The sequence below is a fragment of the Crassostrea angulata genome, chromosome 2, assembly GCF_025612915.1.
Source record: "Crassostrea angulata isolate pt1a10 chromosome 2, ASM2561291v2, whole genome shotgun sequence".
Taxonomy (NCBI): Eukaryota; Metazoa; Mollusca; class Bivalvia; order Ostreida; family Ostreidae; genus Magallana; species Magallana angulata.
Window position 1 is genome coordinate 64380589 of NC_069112.1, and position 27074 is coordinate 64407662.

The 27074-nt window shown below is 34.9% G+C and overlaps 3 protein-coding genes and 1 long non-coding RNA gene across 5 annotated transcripts; 2 read left to right on the plus strand and 2 right to left on the minus strand.

Annotated features, from left to right (window-relative positions):
- The first annotated feature begins 2461 nt into the window (after positions 1–2461).
- Positions 2462–3102, plus strand: LOC128172770 (E3 ubiquitin-protein ligase XIAP-like). The gene has a single exon (XM_052838522.1). It carries the CDS (start codon positions 2462–2464, stop codon positions 2876–2878), a length of 417 nt encoding a protein of 138 aa, XP_052694482.1. The 3' UTR covers positions 2879–3102.
- Positions 3103–11115: 8013 nt separating this feature from the next.
- LOC128174692 (uncharacterized) lies at positions 11116–11563 on the minus strand. Its single transcript, XM_052840184.1, has one exon. The coding sequence runs from the start codon at positions 11503–11505 to the stop codon at positions 11116–11118; it is 390 nt and encodes a 129-aa protein (XP_052696144.1). The 5' UTR covers positions 11506–11563.
- Positions 11564–14114: 2551 nt separating this feature from the next.
- On the minus strand, positions 14115–16184 carry LOC128172714 (uncharacterized). Its single transcript, XM_052838476.1, has 3 exons — positions 15520–16184; positions 14904–14948; positions 14115–14566 (listed from the first exon to the last, which is right to left on the minus strand). Exons 1-3 carry the CDS (start codon positions 15821–15823, stop codon positions 14196–14198), a joined length of 720 nt encoding a protein of 239 aa, XP_052694436.1. The 5' UTR covers positions 15824–16184; the 3' UTR covers positions 14115–14195.
- Positions 16185–16224: 40 nt separating this feature from the next.
- Positions 16225–17909, plus strand: LOC128172843 (uncharacterized). Of its 2 annotated transcripts, XR_008242355.1 has the most exons (6): positions 16225–16653; positions 16783–16836; positions 16963–16986; positions 17101–17139; positions 17230–17624; positions 17718–17909. It is a non-coding gene; the product is annotated as an uncharacterized LOC128172843 (long non-coding RNA). The 2 variants fall into 2 exon arrangements; XR_008242354.1 differs by having other exon boundaries at positions 17230–17909.
- Positions 17910–27074: the final 9165 nt, after the last annotated feature.

Below are 27074 nucleotides of genomic sequence, written 5' to 3' on the forward strand. Positions count from 1 at the left end.
ATATGTGAAAATCTTACCACTGGGAAAAAAAACCATAGGGTCGCTGCAATAAAAACAAGCTTTGTCGTAAGCGTACAAAAATGGGCAAATGCCCATATCATCCAGGAAAATGCTCAGCATCCCTTACCATGGAGTGAACACTTCACCACCGAGGAAATCTGACACCTTTTTTACATGCTAGACCTTCATGCGTAGCAGTGTATAAACACACTGACTTCCCAAATCACTTTCAAAAATTGAAAATTGCGAACAACAGTGTATCACGGATCACTAAGGTTTGTTTTCTCAAAAGGTTTTACACACTTTCTCAATTGTCATTAATTGATGTAAAAAAAGTCATTATTGTTGACTATAGGTTGTACTGTGAAATAAATGATTAAACAGATTGAATTTTATACTTTAGACATCAGCTGTACTATAGTAAAAAAAGTGGTCGATGGTCTGCCTACCTAGTGCGACAGGAAAAGCAGTTCCTATATGTAGCCGATATCTTGAAACTGTCCGTACAGAACAGAATCATCGACACTGTAGGCATGAATAGGCCAGTAACGCTTGGTGTAGAAGATCCAAGACTTGTGTCGGAGACCCTAGCTCCTGTCCCTCTTGAGCTGAAGATCACCCCCCCCTTACACCTTCAATGGAAAAATCTAATTTCTTTAATTTACATTAATAATAAACGTGGTCAATAAACTTTTATATATAAAAGGAAATTAACAGCGTCCTGGCACCCGTGTACTTTCACAGGTGGGTAGTCTTGGGTTTCGATAGGGAGTCCTCCCTACCTCTCCCACCTCCTCGGCCTCAACCTGCTCTTTTGACGTGGAACAACGTAAACAAAACACGGACATAAAACAGGACAACATCTATAAAGGAAAAAATGTGTCCTACATTCCTTTGTTGTTTGGAATGACCTTTGTTGTTCGTGGACGTGTATGATGAGTGGCCCGGTCTTGTAGGTTGGTTATGTAACGACAGAAGTTGTTAACTATGTTCTTGTAGCCCAGTCGTGTTCTTCGCCGTTATGGCTGTGATAGTCTTTCTTTTTTTAGTGGCAAAGGTATAACTGTCTTTTTAAATGTTCTACCCTTGTTACTTTCAATTTTTTTTTTCACTGATGATAGAGTTTCCGAACGCCGATGTAGTTTCTGTTTGTAATCCATGGAGAAAAGTGTCATAGTTGTCGTTATCCTCTCTAGGGCGGTTTAACTCACAATGGAGTTAGGTTCCAAACCAAGATGGGAAGCGGCCCGTCCTTAATCCATGAGAAATACTCTCTTTCCGTTTGGCGAAAAGTAGGCGGGTAGATAAAATGACTTCGGTAGACTTTTGATTTCGTCATTGCCGATGTTCTATCAATATCTGGTAGGTTAATAGACATGTCCAAGTCCTGTATAGCGGCTTCTTGGTTTGAAAGAACCTGGTCTTTCATGATGTCCATGTAGTCACATTCTGACTTGTATCACGGTTGTGCTGTTTTTCCTTTGAAAACTTCTGTTCATTAATTCTTAAAACCCTTATTGCATGTACAATAACTTCCAAAATATACATAAATCCACAGCCACGCTATTAAAATTATTTCCAAAACTGACAGTTACTTTTTAAACTTGCACGAAATCATTCAACAAGCATGGGTCCAACTATGTTTTTATTGGTCGCTTATATTAACAAAACGGCAAATTAATGGTCATTTCCATACATTAAATGCAAAAAAAAAACAACAACAAAAAAAGTTCATAAGATTCAGCTGCGATCGCTGAAAATTGGTCGTTTTACACAAAATATCGAACAAACAAAAACATTTCACACAGCACCTCCTAAGGTTAAGCAGTTGAAAGAAATGTTGCAATTGCTAAATATCGGACGGTTTTGGGATAATTCTTTTAATACAAGTAGTATAGAGTGGGGCTGTTCGTGCTAATTTGAAACGCCAACTAATTTGAGGCGCTGACGATAGATCACGGAAGTGTATTATACCAAGAAAACAAGTTCAGGAAGTCAAAATCGGATATGAATAGATCAATAACACGACTGTTTTAATCCTTTTAACAACTTAATCCGTTGATCAATACATTAATATTAACATATTAAACTAATTTGACAACTAATAATTTTGATAAAGGTCATTTCGATGAATAATTTAAATCACAATTTATAGGGAACAAATTTAATGAAATGTGTCCATATGTATTTGCTGAGAATATGTATTAAGTGTATTAAAGTTGAAGGAAATTAGATATTGTTGTTACAATAGATATGAATTAAAATACGAGGAATCAAATTAAAGATATTTCTTGGCTTATGATATCAGCAGATTGTATCACCATCACCTGTGATGTCATGGAAAATCTCATGACATCACAGGTATTTCCTTGACTAGGACGTCAAACATTATAATCACGTGATGACTGCTATATAAAATACGATGAACCCTATTTTTGATTTATTTACGAGACTGTTAAGCATGACTTCCAAATTAGATTGCAAACCCCATTGCTTGGAGACAGATTCTGCGGATTCTACGTCGGAACCTGTCCCTTCTAGATTGGCTCCCGCTGCAAATTTTATCTTGTCAACAGGCACACGAGCAACCTCAGGCGAATTCATGAATGCAGGGAGGTCAGTCCAGAACATCTCTTCACCTTTCCTACTAAACTGGAACAAATGGAAACACCCAAAGTATGCCAATTTTACCGAACGTTATGCCAGCTTCAGCGATTGGCCAAAGTTCCTCAAAGGTCACAATAAGAAGGACTTGGCTAGAGCTGGTTTCATCTACACCGAAATTGGAGACAGAGTCACCTGTTTTTCGTGTGGATTGTCTCTCAAGGACTGGGAACCCTTCGATGATTCCTACAGAGAACATTTCCGTTGGTCATAGAATTGTGTTTATGCTAACATGGTGTCAGACGGGAAAGACTATTGAGTTATATATGTTGTAACATTATTCTTACATCCTTGTTAGAATAAAATCAAATGTAATTATTATATTAAACAAATTTCCGTTTGACCTGGTATTTATTTCATAAGATGAAATCAGTTAAATGTTATAAACCAATCAGACAAATATTCGGAAATGACAGTGTTTCCGATTTAAACTCTGTTTAGGTATAGGTATATTCATTTAGTTAAATTAACTGATCACGACAACATATCTACTACCCAGTGCAGTCTAGAATTAGGAAACAAGCGATACATTCAAGCATGTACATTGGACAATGGTGAACGTAGACATACGGGAATGGAAATCATCGGAAAATCGACAGTTTCCAACAATTAATATATCGTTATATAAAAATACCTGCAATTTTCTTGTGAGGTATTTTACATCTATCAATAGCCGTTCATACATATTGTAAATAATATATTATTTCCAATAGAGATTTCATAATTTTATCTTAAATTTCAAATATAGTACATGTAGTACTTATTAAAAAGGCAAGAAACATATGACGTTTTGTTGTTTTTTTTAGCCCGATTTTGGATTATACCCAAGTATGTTTGAAGAGACTGATCGAGGCTCATCAAAGGAATTTTCGTCAACTTCTTGGATCCAGCTGCAAATGGAAAATAATAAGTGAATTCTGAAAAATATATTGAAGATGAAACCAAAATAATTAAACTTGCAATCAATTTTGAAGCTTCAATTTGAATTTCATACTCTAGACCGTCTATTACTTTAAGTAATTGTGTATGATTTTAACAGTTTGATATAAATATATAAATATATCTCTTTGAGTATTATGAGGTGATCAAATAGTGTTGGGAGGTGATCAAATCCAAGAAAGTCCTAAGAGCTTTATGATAGATTTGATTATGCCCCGACCGAAATTATTATATGTCATAATATTCAAATAATGATTCCTTATATTTATATCATTATCAGAATTTGTATGATTATATATTGAAATAGTCATTAATTAAATTTTTTGGGTCCATACATTTAACAATTGACTGGTAGTGTTATTATAGACAAAGACACTGGAAATTGTACGTAAAATCTGGCCAGCCACTGTTATTTTGCTACATGGTGTAACTAAGACTAAAAAATTCATCAAATGATCAAATTACATGGTGCATGATTCACAGACTGGAATGGTAGCCCTGTTCTTGTCCACCAGTCTGGACAATTCTGCCTGTCTGTGGTGCACCTCTATGCCTTTGCTCTACTTGTAATGCCTTATGCAGGTCTTACGTTCAAGTGAACACAAAACATCTGAGAGAACAGTTATTTAGTCTTAAATGCCATGTTCATGTCATACAACTGGCAATAGACCGCAATAGCTTGAACAATTTGTAGCGATCAATTATGTTTCATATAATGCAGACTTATTATGATCTGGCAGTCCTGACTTATGAATAAAAATTATTAGCATCCACTGTGGTGTTTGAGAGAACATTTGTCTTATGTGCCGGCAGAAATTAAAATAAAACCAATGCCATTATAGTATATATTAGACATTTCTTTAAAAATGTTGTTGAACTTCTGGGTGCTGCCTCACTTAATTTGGGAGAAATATCAATAATTTAACAAGTTTAAAAGTTGCTTGTTTTCGTTTTTCATATGACATGTCATTTACCCGGAACTGTTTATTTCTTATTTTATGCAAGTACTTATATTGGGAAAAGACTTATAGACATCAAATGTTCACATATGGAATGTTGATCATGAGTTTTCTTAATGCGTTTTAGCAATATCAAAATAAAGGGGATAAATCTTATTCTGTGAATGGCGCTTCTTTCAAAGTTGGACAAGAATTATTATTTCTCTCATAATCTTTAGTATGTTCTCTGCCAGTGGTCTTATAAAGATGTACAAAGAACATTCGCTTACTTGAAATAGCTTTTGGGGGATATGCAGGTTGAGATATGATTGAGCGCATCAGGGATATGTCCATATCATATGCATGCTGGTGAAGAACTTCATTAACAGATTGTTCTTCTGTTGAAGGATTACTAGTGCTTCATTAACAGATAGTTCTTCTGTTGAAGGTTTACCAGTGCTTCATTAACAGATAGTTCTTCTGTTGAAGGTTTACCAGTGCTTCATTAACAGATAGTTCTTCTGTTGAAGGATAACCAGTGCTTCCTTAACAGATAGTTCTTCTGTTGAAAGGTTACCAGTGCATCCTCAACAGATAGTTCATCTGTTGAAGGATTACCAGTGTGTTTACCTCATACGTCTTGCCTTTCTTTGTCTATTATAAAACACATAAAGGAATGCTCTTTTAAAAGAATATATTAATAATGAAACAGTGAGAATGCTACATTAATGACTAATACCATACATATTTTTATAGACATTTATATAGGTTGTTTTGGCCCATGGTCTCAGGTATGCAGTTAATGTAATGAGACCATGACACAAATATAGTTTGTTATGGTCCATGGTCTAATTTTTTCAGTTGACATAATGAGACCATGACACATATATATGTTGTAATGGTCCATGGTCTCATGTATACAGTTGATATAACGAGACCATGACATCTCTATAGGTTGTAATGGTCCATTGTCTTATTTATGCAGTTGGTGTACTAGGACCATGACATGTTATATAGGTTGTAATAATCCGTGGTCTCCAATGTGCAGTTGATATAATTCATATCATGTATAAAGGTCGTTATGGTCCATGGTCTCTTTATAAAGTTGGTCTAATGTATACAGTTGATATAATTATACCATATCATGTATATAGGTCGTTATGGTCTATGGTCTCATTTATAAAGTTGGTGTAATGAGATCATGATATGCATAAAGGTTGTTATGGTCCATGGTCTCATGTATACAGTTGATATTATGAGACAATGACATCTTGAGAGGTTTTTAATGGTCCATGGTCTTATGTACATGTGTTTCTGATGATACCATAACATTTATAAAGGTTGAAATGGTCCATGGTCTCATTTATTAAATTGATAAAAAGATACCATGACATCTTAAGGGGTTTTTATGGTCTCATGGCTGCAGTTGTTAAAATCCCCCGAACCCAGGATTTTAAAATGCCATTTGAACATATAAAATATCTTAATATATGAAACTGTGCATCCGTAAATGTACATGATTAATAAAGAACTGCATTCTCTGACAGATACATGATATACAATAATACACGCACTTGCTACTTATTCGATGTACATTGGCGCCGAGGTGCAGTCGGTAGTCTACCCGTTCGTCCCTTTTTACTTCTTCTAGTTTTTGGTCGATTTGTTCGACGTTATCACATAAGATACGCCACCTGGATAAGGTCATGGCCTGTCCTTTCTCAGTTGGTTGATCGTCGGCGAACAGTCTAACATCGATGATGGTTTCCTCTTCGCTGTTTTTGGATTCTAACACTCTCAACGTGCGTTCGCATCCTAATTCGAATTTTAAAGTTTCTGAAAAGTCTTGGCTCATCATGTTTACTTACAGTTTACGATATGCTACTCGTACCTCGTCGAGTGAAGAGATGGTTTGCTTTTTTGTAAAAGCAGACATTATATAGCGTGTCTTGGAAAATAATCGTGTTTATGGTAACAGCACATGCGCAACCCATATTAATAAAATCGCTGCTTGATATCAATTAATTGTCTATTCAAATGCAAGTACTGTCCAGTGTCCTCAATATAATATTACCGTTAATTATATCCTAAGTACTAAATGCTCTTTTGCCCCGTTATCTCTCCTGCTTAGTCGAAACACAGCATGTTACTTATTGCTAATTACTAAGATCATAGATGGTTCACTACATCTTGAAATATTATCTCAAATCAGCAGAAAATAACTTGATAATGATAGAAATCATGATCAATATGAAGTATGTCAAATAGGTGAAAAAATGACCAATTTTGGATGAATGTTTATATTTTAATTTAATAAAGTTCCAAGCGGTTTCGAAATTATGATCTGTGGTTCACAATATCCCGTTACTTAAACAGTTTAACAAACCATTTTATTAGCCATCTTGTGACGTAATGTCTTTTTAAAAAAAAAAAAGGTATAAGACTAGGAGTAGTGAGTACTTAATGATTATCTTCAATTTACTGTCCATTCAAAAGGTATTTGTTTGCCCAGTGTCCAAGGTACAACAGAACTCAAATATATCTAATCATTACGTAATGACCCTTTCCCTGTTCAGCTTCGAATGCTCAATCTATAATGAGCCATATTGAAATGAAGATTTGTATTATCTTTTAATGCATTTTATTTTGATAACAGATACATTTTAACACATCGACATTTTAACAAAAACAAACAACAAAAACCAATTTCTTTAGTATAAAATAAGTTTGACTTTAACAGTTCATGGCCCACACGCTTCGAAAACCATAACTCCGGGGCGCTCTCCTCGCACGTCGCGAGCGTCTAAGAACGGGGACGGGTGTCGGCTCCCTTTGATGGTGTGCGGGGATCTGGACAGGCGCGGGTACTGTCACGGTTGGTTGGCGGCGACATGTAAGACACTTCCAGAATACGAAAAGCACCATGTACAAAAGAAAACTGTAGTTAGTCTACCTTAACATTTTCATATGCAACCTCAAAAGTCTTTGAAGGCTTTTACTCCTGGCACATTGCTTGCGCACGATGACGTCACACACAAATCGCAATGCGGGAGATGGCGAGGGACGATATTTCTGTGACTATGATCAATTGTGTGTCTAGAAAATAACAGATATGCTCAAACTTTCGTTTCCGTCCCAGCACATTATATATTTAGAGCAATTGCATTTCCAAAAAAAATATATAACTATTCATGATATAAAAATGATATAAAAACATCTGTACTTTACTACCTCTGTAGATAATAAACGAAGGGCGTACGGTCTGCGACAGAAGGTACTGAAGCAGGAACGGGCCGTCATATGACAGGTTGTGAAACACGACCATATACCCTCTGTGGTTTTCGTGGAATATCAAGGAACCCAGATCATACAGAGTCTTGAACACACGCTCACGAAACCCACACTTTCCCGGACAGGGGGGGTCTAATAAATCGTTTGGTCTTTTTATCTTTCTTAGAACAACGTTCGCACCGATCTCCGCATTCCTTGCACGTGCTTTCGAGAATGACGTCCGCGTTTTCACACTTTGTACAGGCAGTCTGGCAGACGGCTAAGACAACAGAATGTCTTATGGGCATTAGGGCGAGGGGCATATCCCCATCCACACTGAACTATTTCGTCCTTTTGCGAGGTCTCTACGTCCGCAAAGATGAAGCGTCGATTTCCGTCTTCCGAAGGGGGGGGGGGGGGTAACTTCTAGCATAACATAGATGTTCCGGATCAACGTACTGCCGACAGGATTTACACGTAAAGTGACCGCACTTGTGATCCTCAGGCTTCATCTCGTGATGTTCCACGAACTTGTGACAGGTCGGACATTTGTACACTAGTTTGCATGGCACGCTACCGCTTTCGGTGCGGATCTTATGTCTTCTGTAACACTCTTCAGACCTGCAAGTCCTGTGACAATCTTGACAAATACACACCTCCTTTTTTTCAGTTATCCGACAAACACACACTGCAGTGATTTTTACAAGCGTGTTTATATTTGTGCTCATAAGGGGTCAAACACGTTGTACAGAAATAGGAACCTGCAAAAAATCCACTTATTTTAACAATGGCGTGAAAGTGCCCCGATTTCTCTCTACGTGGTATAAAAGGAGTTTTTTCCTTTCCTGATCGCAGTTCTGGCTGATGTAGGAAAACGCGTTTCCGAGAGCAGAGCTTACGACATAAATGTTTGCGTTCAAATAATCTTCTAACGTCGGGATCAATGCATAAGTTAAGGGTTGATCATCTGAAATACCCAAGGACTGGCAGACGGCGCGAGTGAGAGAGTCCTGAGTATGCTGATTGTTTCCACGCACCTCTCTATAGTACCACTTTGGACATTTTTCAAATTGAATGAGAATCTCGGCGGGGGTGAGTGTAGGATGCATTCTTTTTATTCTCTTGTACTCGTCTTTGCTCGTTCTACATACACCGCAGTAAACCACGAGAGCAGCTCTTAACAGGCAGAGGTTATCCGTATTTTTGATCTGTACTATTGATTTTTTATTAATGCTCCCTGCCTCGATGTTAGTCATTTTCACACCTTTGCCACCGCGCGGGTGCTTGATGGCGCCGATGTCGATGCGACAGGTGGAGTCGAAGGGAATGTCCTCGTTACTATTAAGAACATTTACAACACTCTCCATCATAGCCTCGGCGTCCATCTCTTCCATCGGACGGCAAGGAACGTAAATGGGTATGTCCAGTTTTTGATTGTGAATGGCCCCCCTCATGATGTCGCCGGGTCGAAGGTTTTTCTTTACGTGATTAATCATTTTTTCAAAGGCATCCTGAAGAATATCCTTGACTTCACCCAATTTCTTTTTTTCGCGGAAAAACTTGTTGTTAAACGTCAGCTGGTAATTGACGTCGACGGCCTTCATATCTTTGAGGGTCCTCTCGTTGACTATCTTTATATTGTAGTCGTCAGAACCCGCGCCGACTTGTTTTCTGATGAGGTCGTCGGCAAGCAACAAATCGTCGTCTAAGGACATATTTTCGATTTCGCGGAAACTGGAATTGGCAATGTCGGGAAAGTCCGTCGAAAGGCTCGCATCGCCCTTGAGTAGTAGAGAACAATCTCTGTGAAACGATGATTCTGCGATGTCGTCAAAATGTTGGCTCCTTCACTTGCAGGGCTAGTAGCTCTCAGTTGTGAAGTTTCATTACCTGACGGTAATTCGCTCCAACTCATATCTTCAATTTATTGATATAAATTTTGCTCCCGGACTTTGGAACTAAACGAAATTAAAAAAAAATATATAAATATTTAGCCCCCCAAAAAAATTACCACTATAGATTAATAAATTTGTCATAAATCAAAATTTTTGGTTGACAATATCATATATTTTTTTTTGAAAATTGTTTCTATTTATTTTTTTATTACTATTAATATTTTTTTCACAAAATAAAGAGATCTGTTGTGTAAGTAAAAGCGTCAAAATAAAATAAAAACTCTTTTTTTAATCTGAAATTTCGTTGAAAAGTAGTATAAGACAGATAACTACATTTGAGATTTTTTTTTAAACCTACTATTTCTTTCCATTGTATTTCAAAATCCTTTTCGTGTATTTTTAATACGAGAGAGAGAGAGAGAGAGAGAGAGAGAGAGAGAGAGAGAGAGAGAGCTAGTTGATAGAGTTACCCCTCTTGCAATGTAAAGTTTCAAAGCCGCGTATATGGACAGATAAATACATTTTTAAACATACCCTGCATTGTTTTCGTGTACTTTCTCATGTTCCGTCATGCCATCGTACGAATCAAATATTAAATGACAAAATCCACACTGAAACATCTTGTTCAAAAGTTTAAAGAAATAATGAAAAAAAAAATCCAAACTGCCATGCGGACTCGAAGCAAATCAAATTCATACCACAAGAAATCAAAGAAATCTTAAACTGATAACAGTAAATCTGAAATAGTTTTTCATTGGTTATTACCTCTGACGACTGAAAAAAAACATTTTAAAATTAATTATAATGATTGGGTTTTAAATAAAGTGGGCGTATTTCATGTACTATGTCAATCCAAAAAAAAATCGATTTTTCCCCCTTTGATTTAAGCGTTAATGGTTTTTAAATACCAAAACTTATTCAATTAATGTATTTTTTTAAACGTTGGGTAGATTTTATATCATTGATCGGTATAACATTCAATAAACATTTCTATTCATTTCTAACTTTCTCATTGTATATAGTCCTTAATTCCATTGTTCAACCACAATAAATACCAAAAGGTAGAATAATAGTTTCCTTGTTCGTTAAATTTGACCAATTTCTTTTAAACTCGTAATTTATTTCTTGAGGGTTTTCCCCCAACTTTCAAGTTGATTTTAGTATCAACTGTTTTCTTTGTTACGAAACTCTTTAACTGATAAGGAAGTTCAATACATTTTTGAGACGTGTAAAGAAATATTTACATTTTATTCCCGCAACCCATTATCTGATTTTTTTTCAATTAAAGCACCAACAAATGCAAATATTTCTTTTTGTCTCAGGTAAGAATAGACGTACACACACAAAAAAAAAATAAAAAATAAATCAAGTTTTATTATTTTTTTATCGGGTAATTAATCATAGAATTTCTACACCAGTAGCAAATCCCCCTGCGTGGCGAACTTCTTGGTCGGGGTGAGCACTGGCATGGACTGGGCGCGGGCTGGGGTCACTGGCTCTTTCTTGATCCTCCTCACCAGTTCCTCCATGGGAATTGGTGGGATGTCCTCGGCTGGCTCCGCTGTCCTGAACAGTTGCTTGAGGGCCTCCCTGCGCTGCTCCGCGGCTCGTCCTGGCATCAGTTGGGGGTTGGAAAGAGACGCTGCACCCGCCTGTCGACGTTCACGGACGACGATGAAGTTGCTGTATCTCCTGAGGAGACACCGCAACACCGCAACAAGAACTAGCCCCCCTATAACAATCGAGCCCGAAAGGGCCATGTCGAAAGCTTCGTTCACTAAAGAAAAATAGGAAAACATATATTACCTGACTGTGATAAAAATGCATGATTTTTATTAAGACACATCAAAATCCTCTGTTCCATAAAACACAAAATGTATTCGATAAAATTGTATTATTTAGAATCTATCAATCATGTCCGATTTAAAAAAAAAAAAAAATTAACTTTTAAGTTCACCATAAAAAATATGATTAAGAAAAAGAATTACTTACTTGTCTTATTCCGTGCGCAGTTCATGCAAACAAAAAACAAACAAATCAACAAACAAACAACTATAAAACAACATGCACTAATACTTTAAAAAAAATAATTTATTAGATTTATTGTTGAAACACCATCTCATCCCCATCATCATCATCACATTCAATTTTGATTCATTCAATTTTTTTTCAAATTGACTGTCTATTGTGTCTAAAGATAGGTGATTTGATCAACGATTAGGACTTATTAAGGTCTTCCGTTTCCAACGGAAGACCTTATTGTTTTCGTACTGTTTCTTATTATTATTATTATTATTTTTTTCCACGAATTTTGTGCACGCGATTTCTCGAAAACTATTCGGCCGATTTCGACCATTTTTTCTCAGATGATAGCCAGTGGTCATAATTCTAGAAGTTTTTTGAAATTTTGAAATCGTCACTTCCGGTTCCGATTTACGGCCGATTTTGTCAGTTTTTACGACTCATTTTGTGCAGACATAAACTCAGAGACTATCAGAGATAGGAATATGAAATTTTCAGGATAGGTAGACCATAGGTTGAAGTTGTGCACAATGTAGTTTTTTGGCGCCAGTGGCGCCATTTCTATGAGCACGCCTAGGCTCGAAAATTGGGTACGAATTTCGAATCAAATTTTTCATACGTTTTGATCTGTATCTTTTTATGAGATGATAATTTGTCAAAACATATATAACAAAAAAGGTAGATAATCGAAAGTTCTTTTCAACAAAATCAAAAAAAAGGGGCTGGTCCCTTAAATTAGGGGCCAAGACACTCATAAACTCTATTACAAATAACATAAAAACGATAAAGATTTTGTAATGCATTATAGAAGCAAAGTTGTTGATCGTACCAATATCTATTAAAAAAAAAACATTGCCACGCCCATTTATTACGTAATTAGGGATTGTTAGGGGCCAAAGTACTTAAACTTTGACGAAAAATAACTAGAGAAGTATACATATTTTGTTAGACATCATAGAAGAGAAAATGTTTGAATAAATGATTTAAATTGATTCCACTTATCAAAACACGCATTTCTGTCCCCATTAAGGATCTAGAGGGCTGGCCCCTAAAATATTCAATCATTTGTATCTCAAAAGTGATCAACAATTTTAGATGGATGTAAGAACAAAAAATGTTAGTATTCATGAGACCTTTCGTATAAAATCAAGAAAAAGGGGCTGGCCCCTTTTTTTAGGGGCCAAGGCACTCTTAAACTCTATTACAATTAACTTAAAAACGATAAAGATTTTGTAATGCATTATAGAAGCAAAGTTGTTGATCGTACCAATATCTATTAGGAAAAATCATTGCCACGCCCATTTATTACGTAATTAGGGATTTTAGGGGCCAAAGTACTTAAACTTTGACGAAAAATAACTAGAGAAGTATACATATTTTGTTAGACATCATAGAAGAGAAAATGTTTGAATAAATGATTTAAATTGATTCCACTTATCAAAACACGAATTTCCGTCCCCATTAAGGATCTTGAGGGCTGGCCCCTAAAATATTCAAACATTTGTATCTCAGAAATGATCAACAATATTATATGGGTGTAAGAACAAAAAATATTTGTATTCTGAAGACCTTTTCAAACAAATCAAGATAAAGGGGCTGGCCCCTTAAATTAGGGGCCAAGGCACTCGTTAACCCTATTACAAATAACTTAAAAACGATAAAGATTTTGTAATGCATTATAGAAGCAAAGTTGTTGATCGTACCAATATCTATTAGAAAAAAATATTGCCACGCCCATTTATTACGTAATTAGGGATTTTAAGGGGCCAGAGTACTTAAACTTTGACTCAATATAACTAGAGAAGTAGACATATTTTGTTAGACATCATAGAAGAGAAAATGTTTGAATTTATGATTTAAATCGATTCCACTTATCAAAGCACGAATTTCAGCCCCAATTAAGGATCTAAAGGGCTGGCCCCTAAAATATTCATACATTTGTATCTCAAAAATGATCAACAATTTTAGATGGGTGTAAGAACAAAAATTGTTAATATTCTTAAGACCTTTTCAAAGAAATCAAGAAAAAGGGGCTGGTCCCTTTTTTGGGGGGGGGGGGGGGGGAGGGGGCAAGAAACTCGTAAAGTCTATTACCAATTACATAAAAACGATTAAGATTTCGTAATGTATTATAAAAGCAAAGTTGTTAATTGTAGCAATATCTATCTGGAAAACTCATTGCCACACCCATTTATTACGTAATAATGGATTTGTATACATTATCTGAAAGTGGGAGGGGGGGATAATTCTAGAATTGTATCGATTATTCATGGTATGATTTAAAACAGAAATCGCAAGGAAGACCTACTCGTTACTCGTAACGAGATCGTATCTAGTTTTCATAATATAATTACGAAATACAAAAAAACATGCTATGAATAAAATGGGTATAAAGAATTATATGTAATACAGTTTGTCGTATTTCGTACCGCGAGCCTCAATGTTTTTCAAACTGATGGTGCTCATTTCAGCGTACAAGTCGGTAGTCGTCGAGTCCGTCAGTATTTACAGAGGATAGAGTGACATTTGTATTAAAGCGGGTCGTGTGAGGCATAGTGTTGTTGGATTTGGTAAATGGGGTGGTCTGTTCTACTGAATGCGCTCGAGGTGTACTTTCATGCAATGTAATAGTGGTTACAGGTGACGTCAGAGATTTAGTATAGTCATGCGGGATGGGTGTACTATTAAATGCAGACGTGTCATTATTGTGCATGCTACTATTATTAATAAGCGCGATACTATTATTAAGCGTGCTACTGATAACAGAAGTTTGTGTGGTCGCGTCAGTCGTCGTAAAGTTCTGGTGTGAGCTTGACGACTTCCTCTCGTGTGTTACATCTAAATTAAAATGTTAAAAAAAAATCAGTATTTTGAGTTTACAAAAAATAAAGATTAAAGTATGTCGACATGAATCAAATAGAGACTTCTCTCTCTCTCTTAACAGAGGGGATTTCATTCATCACAAACACGCCTTTCTCATTACTGATTCGGTCGAAACCAGTTTACACCAGATTGCCTGCACTCAAACGTAAGTTCGAACACGCGGGATCGCGAGAAATAACTGAAATGCAATGATAGATTTTCCACGAAATTGAACAAAAATCCGAATCAAAATCGTTCAATAAACGGTAACATTAAAACAAAACATAAAACGTTGACAAAAGAGATTACTTACGTTTCTCACTGAATCTCGGCATGGTCGAGGATAATGTCGTCATTTCTACAGATAAGATTACCGATAAAGATATTTAGAGATTTACGAAATGCATTTAAACAAATGAAGTAAAAGATTAAAATCTAAGGGGTTACAACATTTCGCATTTAAACAAATGAAATAATAGATAAAAATCTATTCAAGCAACAACAATTCTGTACCTGAGCAAATCACCGCTCCGTTCTCAAGAGAACACACCATGCTGAATGACTAATTTATCACTTGACATACAGATGTGACGTGACAAAAGAAGAGAATGAATTGCGAAGTCATGTGACTTAAGACTGATCTCGCAAAATCGATAAGTTGCCAAAAACTATCAAAAGTCATATTTCTTGATTATTTTTTTTTATGTTTCGAACGCTTTAGATTTGTTTTTACACATTTAAATATTTTTTCTCAAAAAATTAAGCTCTGAAGCCCAATAGCGATTTTTAATTCAAAAAATAAAATCTATGAAATAAAAAACGAAAAATATATCCTCCTGTAGGTAAAATCAACTCTCGAGGTAAAGTAATTTCACTTCTCCAATCACATCTTAATTTTAAAGTTTAAGAAATGAATAAAATAGAATTACCTGCACAGAGGAAACTTTCGCTGGTGGCCTGCATCTTTATTTCTTTAATTGCTTGCATGCAAAATCGCTTGTACGCCGATATGTTGGTACATTGTCCGTGGATCAGTACTTGGTCCAGCGATGTGTTCGTTTTAACAATGATTTCTTTAATTGCGCACTCAACCTGGGCAATGGTCACAAACTCCGGACAAGCTCGTACATTATAACAGAAAGCCATTCCAAAATCGTCTTTACAGTTACAGGACGGGGTGTCCTGAGATAGACTCATACCAAAAACCACATGTAAAATAATTATCGCAATCATGACGACAAAAAAAGGAAAAACTGAATAACAACCAACTGTACCACTTGATAACTTTTTGGAAAAGAGAAGAGGAGAAGTTCATTCAATTTATTTTTATCAATTTTATTTCGACTTTGATATTTGTCTTTCAATAATGCAAACAATAGGCGATTCGTTTGGCTGACCTACGAGGTTATTCTGTACCCCTATTACTAACATTTAAAACAATACCTTCATTATTGTTGCATTCATGATATAATTTTGTGACTAATAATGTTTAATTTTATTTTCATTACATATACGAGGATACTGTGACCTGCCCCTTATCCTTCTAATGTCAACCGACTCTCTACACATATACAAAATAACAACAGTTTATTAGCAGATGATGAAAGAGGTATGGAACGGAAGTGGGGGGGGGGTCATTAGCAAACATACAATACGTTTCTAGCTTACCGCATTCACCCGTAAAAAAAATAGTTTTTATTCCACATCACCCCTCTTCCTCCCCCCACCCCGTTCAATCCGAACCAATCATTGGCGTCAATTTTTTTTGATGGAAATCGAAATATAAAATCGTTGAAAACCTCCAAATCTTCCCCTTTTTTCTGAAGGATCCCGTTATTTGTTAATAATTCATATTTTTGGGATTAAGATTACCATGGCAAGGTAAGTTAATAAGATTTTAGTTTTGACTCTTACTGTAAGTGGTCCAATTTTCCCTTCATCTTTATTCCTCTATACTTATTTTTGGTACTTAAATGTTTCAGCCAATGCATATGCAACTCTAAAATAGAAGTGGTGGAGCTTCTTGAGAAAATCAAGGACATCCTTGATAAATGCCCGTGCCCGTAAGTTTTATTACACGATAATTTAAAAGATGTTTAATTTTTTACTAAAATTAAAACACATATACAAACTTATTTTTTTTTCATGACAATTTTGTTATATTTAATTAAATATTATTCATTTATTTAAAGACACAGCAGAAGGGGTGGCCAGTTGTCAGCTGGCATGACGTCTACACCAGACGTGTAGGTTACATACTATTTATTTTTTAAAATACAATTTCCAATTGAATCTACTTTTTTCAAAAATTATTCTTTTTTCAATTAATCAAAAACCACACGTATTAATATATTTTCCTTTTTCATTTATAGCCAAACCCCTATCACAAAAAATGGGTTAGTAATGCTATTAATATTAAAACAAATTTTTTCTACCAATTAGTTAAAAATGAACTTTTATTCTTAAATTTCCTGACGTCGTTCATGAGTGTCCCCTCTTTTTTTTTTAAGAAGCGTGCCGGCTACGCCAAAAGCACCAAAGAGACCGTGGTTAGTATAAATAGAGAGTAGTTTCAGTTTAGGAGGGGAGGGGGCAATAATTCGTGGCAAATTCTAAGTTACAATTTCTCTTTTCTTCAGTAAACCGCGTACGCTTGTGGACCAGGAGGAGTCCCTCCGGTGGGAGGTCTCTCCCATAGGGTAAGATCATATTTTTTTCGCTTTTATGAGATTATATTTCATCAATAAAAGTACAAATCTAAACCCAATGAATCAATTAGATTGTATTTATTAAAAGGTTAATTTTTCTTTTTTTTTCGCTATTTTTTTAGGCAAGAGAAAAGTGTAATAGAGATTTCTTCGTAGGTTTTAATTTTTTTTCTTTTCTTTTCGATTTGTCATATTTAAGAGGAAACTGCTTCAATTTTGTTTTTTTTTTTGTTTATCTCAATAAGATCGGAGGGGTCCATGGCCAGCGACAGAGACGTCGCGTTCATGGACTTGTGTCTGGAGGATTCAGACATCCTCATTCCCCCGTAAGTCACTACACCCAAATCTTGCGTTCTTTGTCAATTTCTTTTACAAAATTATCTTTCATATTACTCATCATTTTTTTCTGTCAATTTCAGATCCCAGTTCCACATGGATGAGGCGAAGAAGCTTCTGATGTAATTTTGTTTTCTGAATACAATGTTTTAGTTGTAAAGATTTGTTTTCTTTGTTTTTCATATATCGTTAAAAACATATGGATGACAGTTTTTTCGATCAAATTCGATTTTTTTATTCAAACTATGCGGAAGATTCCATATTTCTTGTAATACAAAAAGAAATTGGATGGAAAAATTAACGTTTTTTGAAATTATTTCTTACCATTCGTACCGTATTCATTTTTTTAACCTGATAATTAATCTATAAATGCAAAACTTTCTTTTTATTGACACACAAAAAAAATGAAACGGTACCTTTGGTAAAAAATAATGTTAATTAAAACGTTATGAGTTGAAACTATTTAACGTCTAGTAGAGATATATTATTTTTTTTTAAAATGTGGAACACTCCAAATTTTCTGTAACCCGTACAGAAATTGGATGATAAATTTCACCAACATATTTTTTTAAAATTATTTTTTCCCAATCGTACCGAGATCATTTTCAACCTCATAATTATTCTACAGAAACAAAAACTGACATTTGAATGATTTATCAATCTAAAAAAAATGAGAACGGTACCTTTGGCAAAGAATAAGGTTAATTAATGTTGATTACTGCGAATATTTAAGAATTTTGAGATTAAATAGAACTATGAAAAACTGACGAATTTTATTCTAATTTACACGAAAAAGATCAATTAATAATTATCATTTCTCACCCAGTGTGTCACAGTATCATTTAAACCCCTTTGAATAATTTTTAGAGATACAAACTTTTATTAAGTAAAATTTTGAGATTCAAAAATCTTAAAAGATACTGAATCGAAACACTGGGTTAAAAATGATATTCACCAACGATTGTGTACAACGTCCTTGCAATAGAAGGCAACTTTTTTCGAAAAATTTGGTGGCCGTGAAAACGGCCGTTTGTTTCGAATCGATGTAGTGTTCTTAGATGAACACATACACGTCTTCTCCGTTTATGCGTCCGCTGGGGTGAGGATCGTTGGCAATCTCTACCTCCAAATCTTCTCCCCCAGGGGCACTAACTTCACCTCAATGACAATTTGTACAATCTTCAGAGCCATGGTGATGGTTGAAAATGAAATAATTCACCTCAATCCCTAAACCGAGTTATATTGAATAAAAAACTTGCGAAAATGGTCCACTTAACTTGTCAATCTTTTTTTTTTAAAAATGCCCTACATTTTACGTATGAGTAACCTCCTCGGGACACCCAGGTTACCTTTAAACTTTTCAAAACACATCTCCCCTTCCGTATTGTTACTACGCTCAGGTATAATTTTTAAACGTCAGTGATCGCTGACGTATGTCTCCATTGTATTATTTAGACGAAAGGGGGGGGGGGGGGGGTCTTTTCTCGGTCGGGGCCCCGTCATGTTACCACACTCGTGTACTATTTTTATACATCTCTCCTTCCCCTTTAATCTTGATAAAGGCCACTGTCACATACCTCCATTCAATACACCATTGTAATCCAGGGTAACCCCTTACCAAAGGTCATCAACCCCATTGTCCCCCCATTTCAATACCCTATTGTTTGTCTTTTGTCTTCCCCAAACAATAGGCTCCCCATTGTTTTTACCCCCCATACGTACGTATATACTACTTTTGTTGCATAGGTTTGTAACAAAAATTGCTTCAATTAGCAAAAGTTATCTTTCTTTATCATAGACTATTGAAGGTTTTACATACATATTTCACATACAGTACTTGATAAATTGCCACAGTCTCAATTATAATTCATTCACCTTTGTGAACGAGGTATAAATGGGGAGAGAGAGCAAAATTTCATCCAAAATTATCTGGCCTAAAACATCAAATACGTACTGTTCATATACTGAACTAGTACATAAAATTAGTAATATTTCTAAAAAAAATTAATCCATTGGGGAGGGGAAGGGTAAACATGTAGACACTGCCTCATTAAAATTTTGATAAATATAATTCGCTTCTTACATTTTTTTGTGAAATTTTCTTTACTTTTTTACACTTGCAAAAAGTTTTGGTTAAGTTCGTTTGGTTCAAATTTCCCTTTTTTTTTTATAATTGAATATATAAATGTCGCCTTCCAACATAAATTGGGGCCCAGCACTGCTTCCCTTACTGCTACATGCCTTAATAATTGTGAGTTAACAGAAACAAAGTGAGATTATTTTCTACAGAAGTTATCTCTCTTATCAGAGGGATATTCCACCTTAAAAAAAATGTCACATTATTTTTCAAGGATTATTTGTTTAAATTTCCTTAAAAAATAACCATGTGCTTAAAAAGGGTATTAATTTCGATAAAAAAACGCACGTAGTTACACTGGAAGGCTAATTCAATTAGGCGAAATTACAATAGGGATCATTGCACAGATATATTAAACATGTCTTTGATAGCGGCGTACACGACGGTGGTGAATGAACAGCTCTGATTGCTGAGTAAACAGTTCCTATTGACTTTGTATGGCTAATTTAATACAATTTATCAACTGATAAAGAGATCAAACAATCAGAAATATTGTATACAGCGTTTCCGTATTAAGGCTTAAACTGAATAACGATAGCCAGTATTTTACCAGTTTTTTAACAAAAAATGAAAAATTCCATTTGGGTGTATAATATACACTCCTTTCTCATAACGACATATTTTTTTTAAATGCGCGTATTATATTTGGCAAATTACGATACGCTAGCAACAATACTAATGGAATTGTAATTTGAAATACATAACCGGTTTCATTTGTTCTTCTCGTTTATTGTGATCGGCTTCCGCCGATCACTGTTGTGTCCATATGAGGCATCAAGCAAATGCTTCCACGTGCGCACACATTCCGCTTGCATAAGAAGTTCTTATATTTATGTAACATTTTACTCAGTTTTATTTCAATTCATTTACCTTAAGAGATGCAAACATACATTAAATACAGTTCGACCTGTTAATTCAAGAATGCACATTTTGTCTCACGCATAAGAATTTCGATCGAAAGATTCATATAGAAATGCAGTTGACCTCGATGAGCTGACCTCGATATTACGAACATGCTCCATGAAATGACCTCGATCTATTGACGTTGCATAATAGTAGCTAGGAATAAACAAGGTTACGTTATAATGCGACCTCAATAGCAAGTGATGATGGTATTCAATGTTTTTCAGTCGCATTACATTATTTTAAAACAACTCTTTCTTTGCATACATGTGTATTGAAGAGCCCTACTCAGTATTTTGAAGAAGAAGATACATTAACATTTAATAATTACGTTAAAAATATAAAACTAGACAAGGAGTTTAAGAACGGTTTATAATGATAAAATTAAGGTGTACAGATTTAAAATATTCTATATTTTGAAAAAATACAGTACTTTTATTTTACACCAACTGATCATGTTGATTGCTTTTAGCTATTGCCGATCATTCCTTTAAAAGGAATACTTGTTTTTCCTTTTGTACTAATCCAAATTATCCATATTTTAGTTTTAATGAACAGAAACATCCGCCTACAGCAAAGGACTATTATTTCTTAAAATTAGAGAAGTAGACTGATTAACAACGGGAGACGCACGCAGTGCACTCCTTACTGTGCCACCGACCGGTTTGTGTGATGATTTTTCTTTGGTCATTGTTCTTATTTATACCATAAAAGGGATGATAGCAATCTGGGTTTCAGGTAATATGATATTTTTTTTAAAAGAGAGGTGCTTTAAGGATATACCCCCTGAAAGTAATTTGATATACATTTTCCCCATACGTCATTTCAATGTAACAGTTGTAATCTATAATGATGTCTAAAATATTTAACTAAATACAACTGAATACAAATATTTACAAGAAGCGAAAACTTTTTTGGAATAATTCGGAAATAAAAGGTTTGATGGAAATAGTCTAAAACTAGTGACAACAAAAATTCTATATAAGTCGGACTCATAATGTCTGTTTCTTATTGGACTGAAATAAGATAGTCAAAAGAATAAACACGGAAACAAACCAATGATAAACAATAAAATATGTAACTCGAAATTCAGGGATAACTTTACGAGTATAATCTGGCTCTTTCTCATATTTAAAGATTATATAAATGTTTTGAATACCGGTACAACTTATTAGGAAGCAAAAAATGTAAATAATATTAAGTCGTACAAAGATGTCCTTTAGAAAAACAAAAAACAATCTTGACGCACGCGTTAAAGAAATCAGGCCACAAAACCTTTTAAGTACACTTTAAGGTGGCTCACTACACCGTGAAATATTTTCTCCAATCAGCAGAAAATTACTTGATTATGATAGATATCATTATGGATAAGAAGTATTTAAGTCTAATAGGCAAAAAAATGTGCAATTTTGGATGAAAAATTACATTTTCAAAAATTTAATTCAGTTAACATGAACAAAAGCTCCAGGCGGATTCGAACTCATAATCTGCGGTTCAGAAGCCTAATACTTTAGCCACTTTGCTACGACGATATACAACCCAATCGAACGATTTAAACAGTTTAACAAAACCTTGTGACGTAGTGTCTCAAAAAGTATAAGTGTAGGTGTAGTGAGGTACCTTAAACACAGATTGGAAATAATTTTTAGTCAACCAATATACACGTATCTTTTTCTTTTATAATTTTGACTCTGCAATTATAACGCAAAGACAATAACAATGATGAAAAATGCATGCATTCATGCAATTATCATGTCATGTGCGCATTGATAAAATTTGATAATGAGGTAGTTTGACAAATAATTTTATTTCCAGTTCCACCATTACCCCCACCCCTACATCAAATCTGTGCATGCATGTCATTTTGTCCTGAATATTGTACAAAGATACAGTGGAATCTTTTGCATTTCACAAGCAAAACATATAAACATAATTTTAAGCATAAAGACATTATTTAAGAAATAAACAACGTTATTTAGTGAACATGGCGTTATGAATAGCAATTGCTCTGTTGGCATATTCCATGATGCGCGCTAGCGCATCATGGAAAATATGCCAGCAGAGCAGTTGCTATTCATAACGCCATGTTCACTAAATAATCGTTGTTTATTACTTATATTTGCATTTTACCACTCGCAAATACCATGTATTAGCCTAGACCTTGACATTTAGCTATTACATCAAAAGTAAACATTCAGACTGTAATGTATCTTTTTAATTCACATAGATTTGTTAACAGAATCAATGATATGTTATAATAGTAATTCCTTTAAAATGTTATCAAAAACATGTTTCAATCTTACATGTAAATACGTCAATTTTAATGGAGTTGGAGAAAAACACATGATGTATCGTATAGTGGTTTAAATCTATAACGTCATGGAAAAGTATATATAACGTTACACCTTTATGACGTCATAGTATACTGACAGAGCAATTGCGATTATAGAGAAATAATTGCAGCTCATCCGTATTGGCTTACAGTGGGAAAGAACAATGGAAATGCAAATATAGAGAAATAATTGCAGCTCCTCCGTATGGGCTTACAGTGGGAAAGAACAATGGAAATGCAAATATTTTCATATGATAGGGCACATAAAGAGAATATATACACACTGTGGAATGCTACTCCTTGGTCGTCGTTCTTTTTCAAAACTCTCGGTATTCAATTCTTTTATCTGAATTTTCCTTTAAAAAATTATGATAAGTTTAGATTACATGTATTAAAAAATAAATCACAGTTTTGTGGAAAATACTTAAACAATTTTTTCTTGCAAAAACAATACATTTATAAATTAATGACATTCCCAAAATAAATATTCTTTGTAAATCATACTAAATTTATACCTTTTTTTCTTAAACTTTCACTCTCTAAGCCACTTATTTCATTCTCTTTAAGCTGAGTATCTCTCGATCCTGAACAAAAAACTCTGTGCCTATATAGAATTTAAACGAGAAAGAAATAGGTATAAGAAATAAGTTTTAGTACATGTTGAGTCATTTTTAACCCTAAGTCATTCTTAACCCACCCTAAAAGATACAAAACAAAGTGTTACATTGTCAAATATATACTTTTCTAAGGTTCTTGTCTTGAAGTTCTTAAAATAGTCAATAGATATGTAATTTATCACGCATGTGCATGTCAAATATACATGTATATTACACGTTACCTGTCTGTTTCACCTTCAGTTTCAGTGGCACTGCCATAGTCTGTGAAGGTGCTTGTACTAGCCGTTATGGTCGACAGGGAAATATAACTCGGTGGACTTTTTCTTGCTTTAGAAGGTGTTGATGTCTTTAGACTAATTCAGAATCTTTCAGATGTTGAGGAGGGTGGCATGTTTTCTCTTTTGAAAATGTATATGACAGAGGATAACTATAGGTACATTGTCATTCACATTTTGCTGTTTAAAGTGGTTCTTCAAAATATATCACAAAAACTTGAAATGTAACATTTATTAACACATGTAATGCCTGAAACTTTAAGATTTAATAATTATTAGTAATTAGTATTCTGATTAGACTTTTAATGTGATGTCGTATAAACATAAGTGCATATAATTTTCACACATTTTTCTTAAAACTTATTTTATCAATAAATAAAAAAAAATTACATAATTGGAATTCACACTGTCATTTAATTTAAAAGACTAAAAATCTTTTTAACTGTATCCATGATTACTAAATCCACCTGACACCAACCAACCCCTTCCCTACCATGCACCCTCTTCCCAAGATTCGATAAAATAAAAACATCATCATTTCGATGATGATTTTTTAAAAAACTATCATGTTTCTCAATCATTTCATTTTCCTAGCCTCTGTTGCCTTTGAAATACTTAAAGTTACGCGACAATTCTAACTATACAAGTATATATACAAGCGATAAAAGTACAAATATATCAAATCTTGAGCCGATCCCCGATATCATACCCAAAACTTACCTTTGAACAAGAAAAGCGGCCAAACTTCTGTTGCTGTTAATATTTAAATCATATTTTAACCCATTCAAGTTGTCTATAACATTACCAATATTAATTGTCATGCTTTGGTATCGTCGCATTCGCTCTTGTTTTCTTTTCCTCTTCACTAATACTGTCAATTTCGGCGCCATGTTGTAAGTTTTGTCACGTGATGTTTCAAACCATAAAAAAAAACGTGTTTTGGGCTCGTGCCTTGTTTTGATTTTGAAAATCATATTTGTGTCAATTTTTATCAATTGGTTTTTGTGCTGTGCTACAGGAATGTTTATGGCTTTCATTTTTAATGCTTAATCTAAACTGTATTTTTATGAAAAAATCGTGACCATGTCCCTTTAAACAGCAATTCAAATCTCTTGCAGAGAAGCCCTTCTGCGGGGTCAGCACGGGCATGGAAAGCGACCTTCTGGTAGAGGGTGGGGTCACATGCTCCTTCTTGAAAGTTAGATCCTGAAGGGGCATGGGCTCTGTCGAGTTTAGGGTGCAGACCTCCTCTCTCTTTTCAAAATGAAGTCGCGAGGAGATACCGCAGTAAAATCCCCATAGCGGCAATCGCCGCTATGATATGGCAGAAAGCCATATCAAACGCTTCGTTTACTAAAAATAGTAAAAAATATATTACTTTACTGTGATGAGAATGTATGCTTTTTAAAGCCATATCAAAGACTTCCATTACATATAGCATACACAAATAAAAAAAAATGTATTTTTATTCATGTCTGTTTTTAAAAGCATCACCAAACGTTATAGTTAATAAAAAAATATTTTTAACGTTTAAAAGCTTTAAAAAAATGAAATTACTTACTTGTCTTGTTCCTATGCTCAGTTCATGCAAAAAACAACAACAAATTACAACAACAACAACAACAATAAAACAAACACGAACAAATAAAATAAAAACAATTACAAAACAACATGCAGTCATATTTTAAAAAATAATTATTTATTTCTGCGCCATTTCAAACATCGTTACATTATCATCCTCATCATTTTCACATTCACTAATGTGTCGTGTGCTGTCCTGGAGACAGTAGTATAACCTTTATTGTGTAAGGTAAAAAGCTGAAAGAATACAAAAAACAATTACAGCAATGTGACAATAGAGTAGAAATAAAATGAATTATGACAGGAACAGTGTTCCATACTTTTTTAGAACAAATAGGGGAGGTTTGTAAATAATACAAATTTCCTAACAAATTTCTCGCTAAATTACTTATAGATAATAGTTAAATCACTTACAAAATATAGAAGACAGAACTATGAGTAAATCTTTCCTAAATTGCAATAATTAAAAGTTGACTGTCAACCACGTGTAGTACATGTGTATAAAACATCGAACAGTTATTTTGCAGAAATTAGAAATCATGCATAAAAAAGGTTGCATCAGAAGATAGCCTACATTCATATCTAATCATTTACACAATGCATAAGACAAATAAACATTTAACTTACACTGTGGTAGGCCACAATTGCCTCGAACTACAAACAACGATCAGCAAACATGGCTGACGAGACTTTCCTAACAAGGGCAATAACTCCAACAAATGAAAAGAAAGATAACTCTTAAAAAACAAAGGCAACACACTCCCCGCCTGATGTTACAAACATCACTATGCAATAATTCAAATCAACTGAGTTTCAAATATACAAACAGCACCAAGTTAATGCAAAACAGTTCATTCATTTTGGATCAAAACGACCAGTTCGGTTACAGGTCGGACAAACGTTGTGGAGTGTCCGTCGCGATACACTACACAAATTTCTGCTTTGCGTACTCGTCCATCAGTGCTCGGGAACACTCTGACGACTCTTCCAAGGGGCCACGAGTTACGGGTCACCGAATTGTCTTTTAGCAAGATCACATCTCCAATGACCAAGTTCCGCTTTTCTTGTTTCCATTTCCTGTAATTTTGCAATGTCTGAAGGTACTGGGTTCTCCATCTCTTCCAAAAGGTGTCAGCCAAATGTTGCACTCTCCTCCACTGGGAACGTAAGAGGTCCTTACCATCGGTGGGTATATAATCAACTGTATTGTCTGGTTTATGAGTCAGGATTAACGAAGGACTCAAAGGAAGAGGATCCTCAGGATCGGTCGACACCGGTACCAACGGACGACTGTTCACGATGGCCGATGCTTCTGCAAGAAACGTGGTAAGTATTTCATGCGTCAAACTTCCTGGTGGTATTTCCAACAGCATGGAATCAAGGACGCGCCTGGTCACTCCAATGAGGCGTTCCCATACACCTCCAAAATGAGAGGAGTGAGGTGGATTGAATAGCCATACAACTCCACTTTTGTACAGATACTCTTTCACGGGTCCATCCTCAACATTTACCGCATTGATGTGAAGATCATCCGTGGCGCCAACGAAATTTGTCCCCCTGTCAGAGCGTATCTGCTTGACTTTACCTCTGATGGC

Coding starts and splice junctions, on each gene's coding strand:
- LOC128172770 (XM_052838522.1), top strand. CDS start 2,462: ATGACTTCCAAATTAGATTGCAAACCCCATTGCTTGGAGACAGATTCT.
- LOC128172714 (XM_052838476.1), bottom strand. CDS start 15,823: ATGATTGCGATAATTATTTTACATGTGGTTTTTGGTATGAGTCTATCT. Junction 14,949..15,519: donor CGAAAGTTTCCTCTGTGCAG/GTAATTCTATTT, acceptor TCTTATCTGTAG/AAATGACGACATTATCCTCG. Junction 14,567..14,903: donor GCCGAGATTCAGTGAGAAAC/GTAAGTAATCTC, acceptor ATTTTAATTTAG/ATGTAACACACGAGAGGAAG.
- LOC128174692 (XM_052840184.1), bottom strand. CDS start 11,505: ATGTTTTCCTATTTTTCTTTAGTGAACGAAGCTTTCGACATGGCCCTT.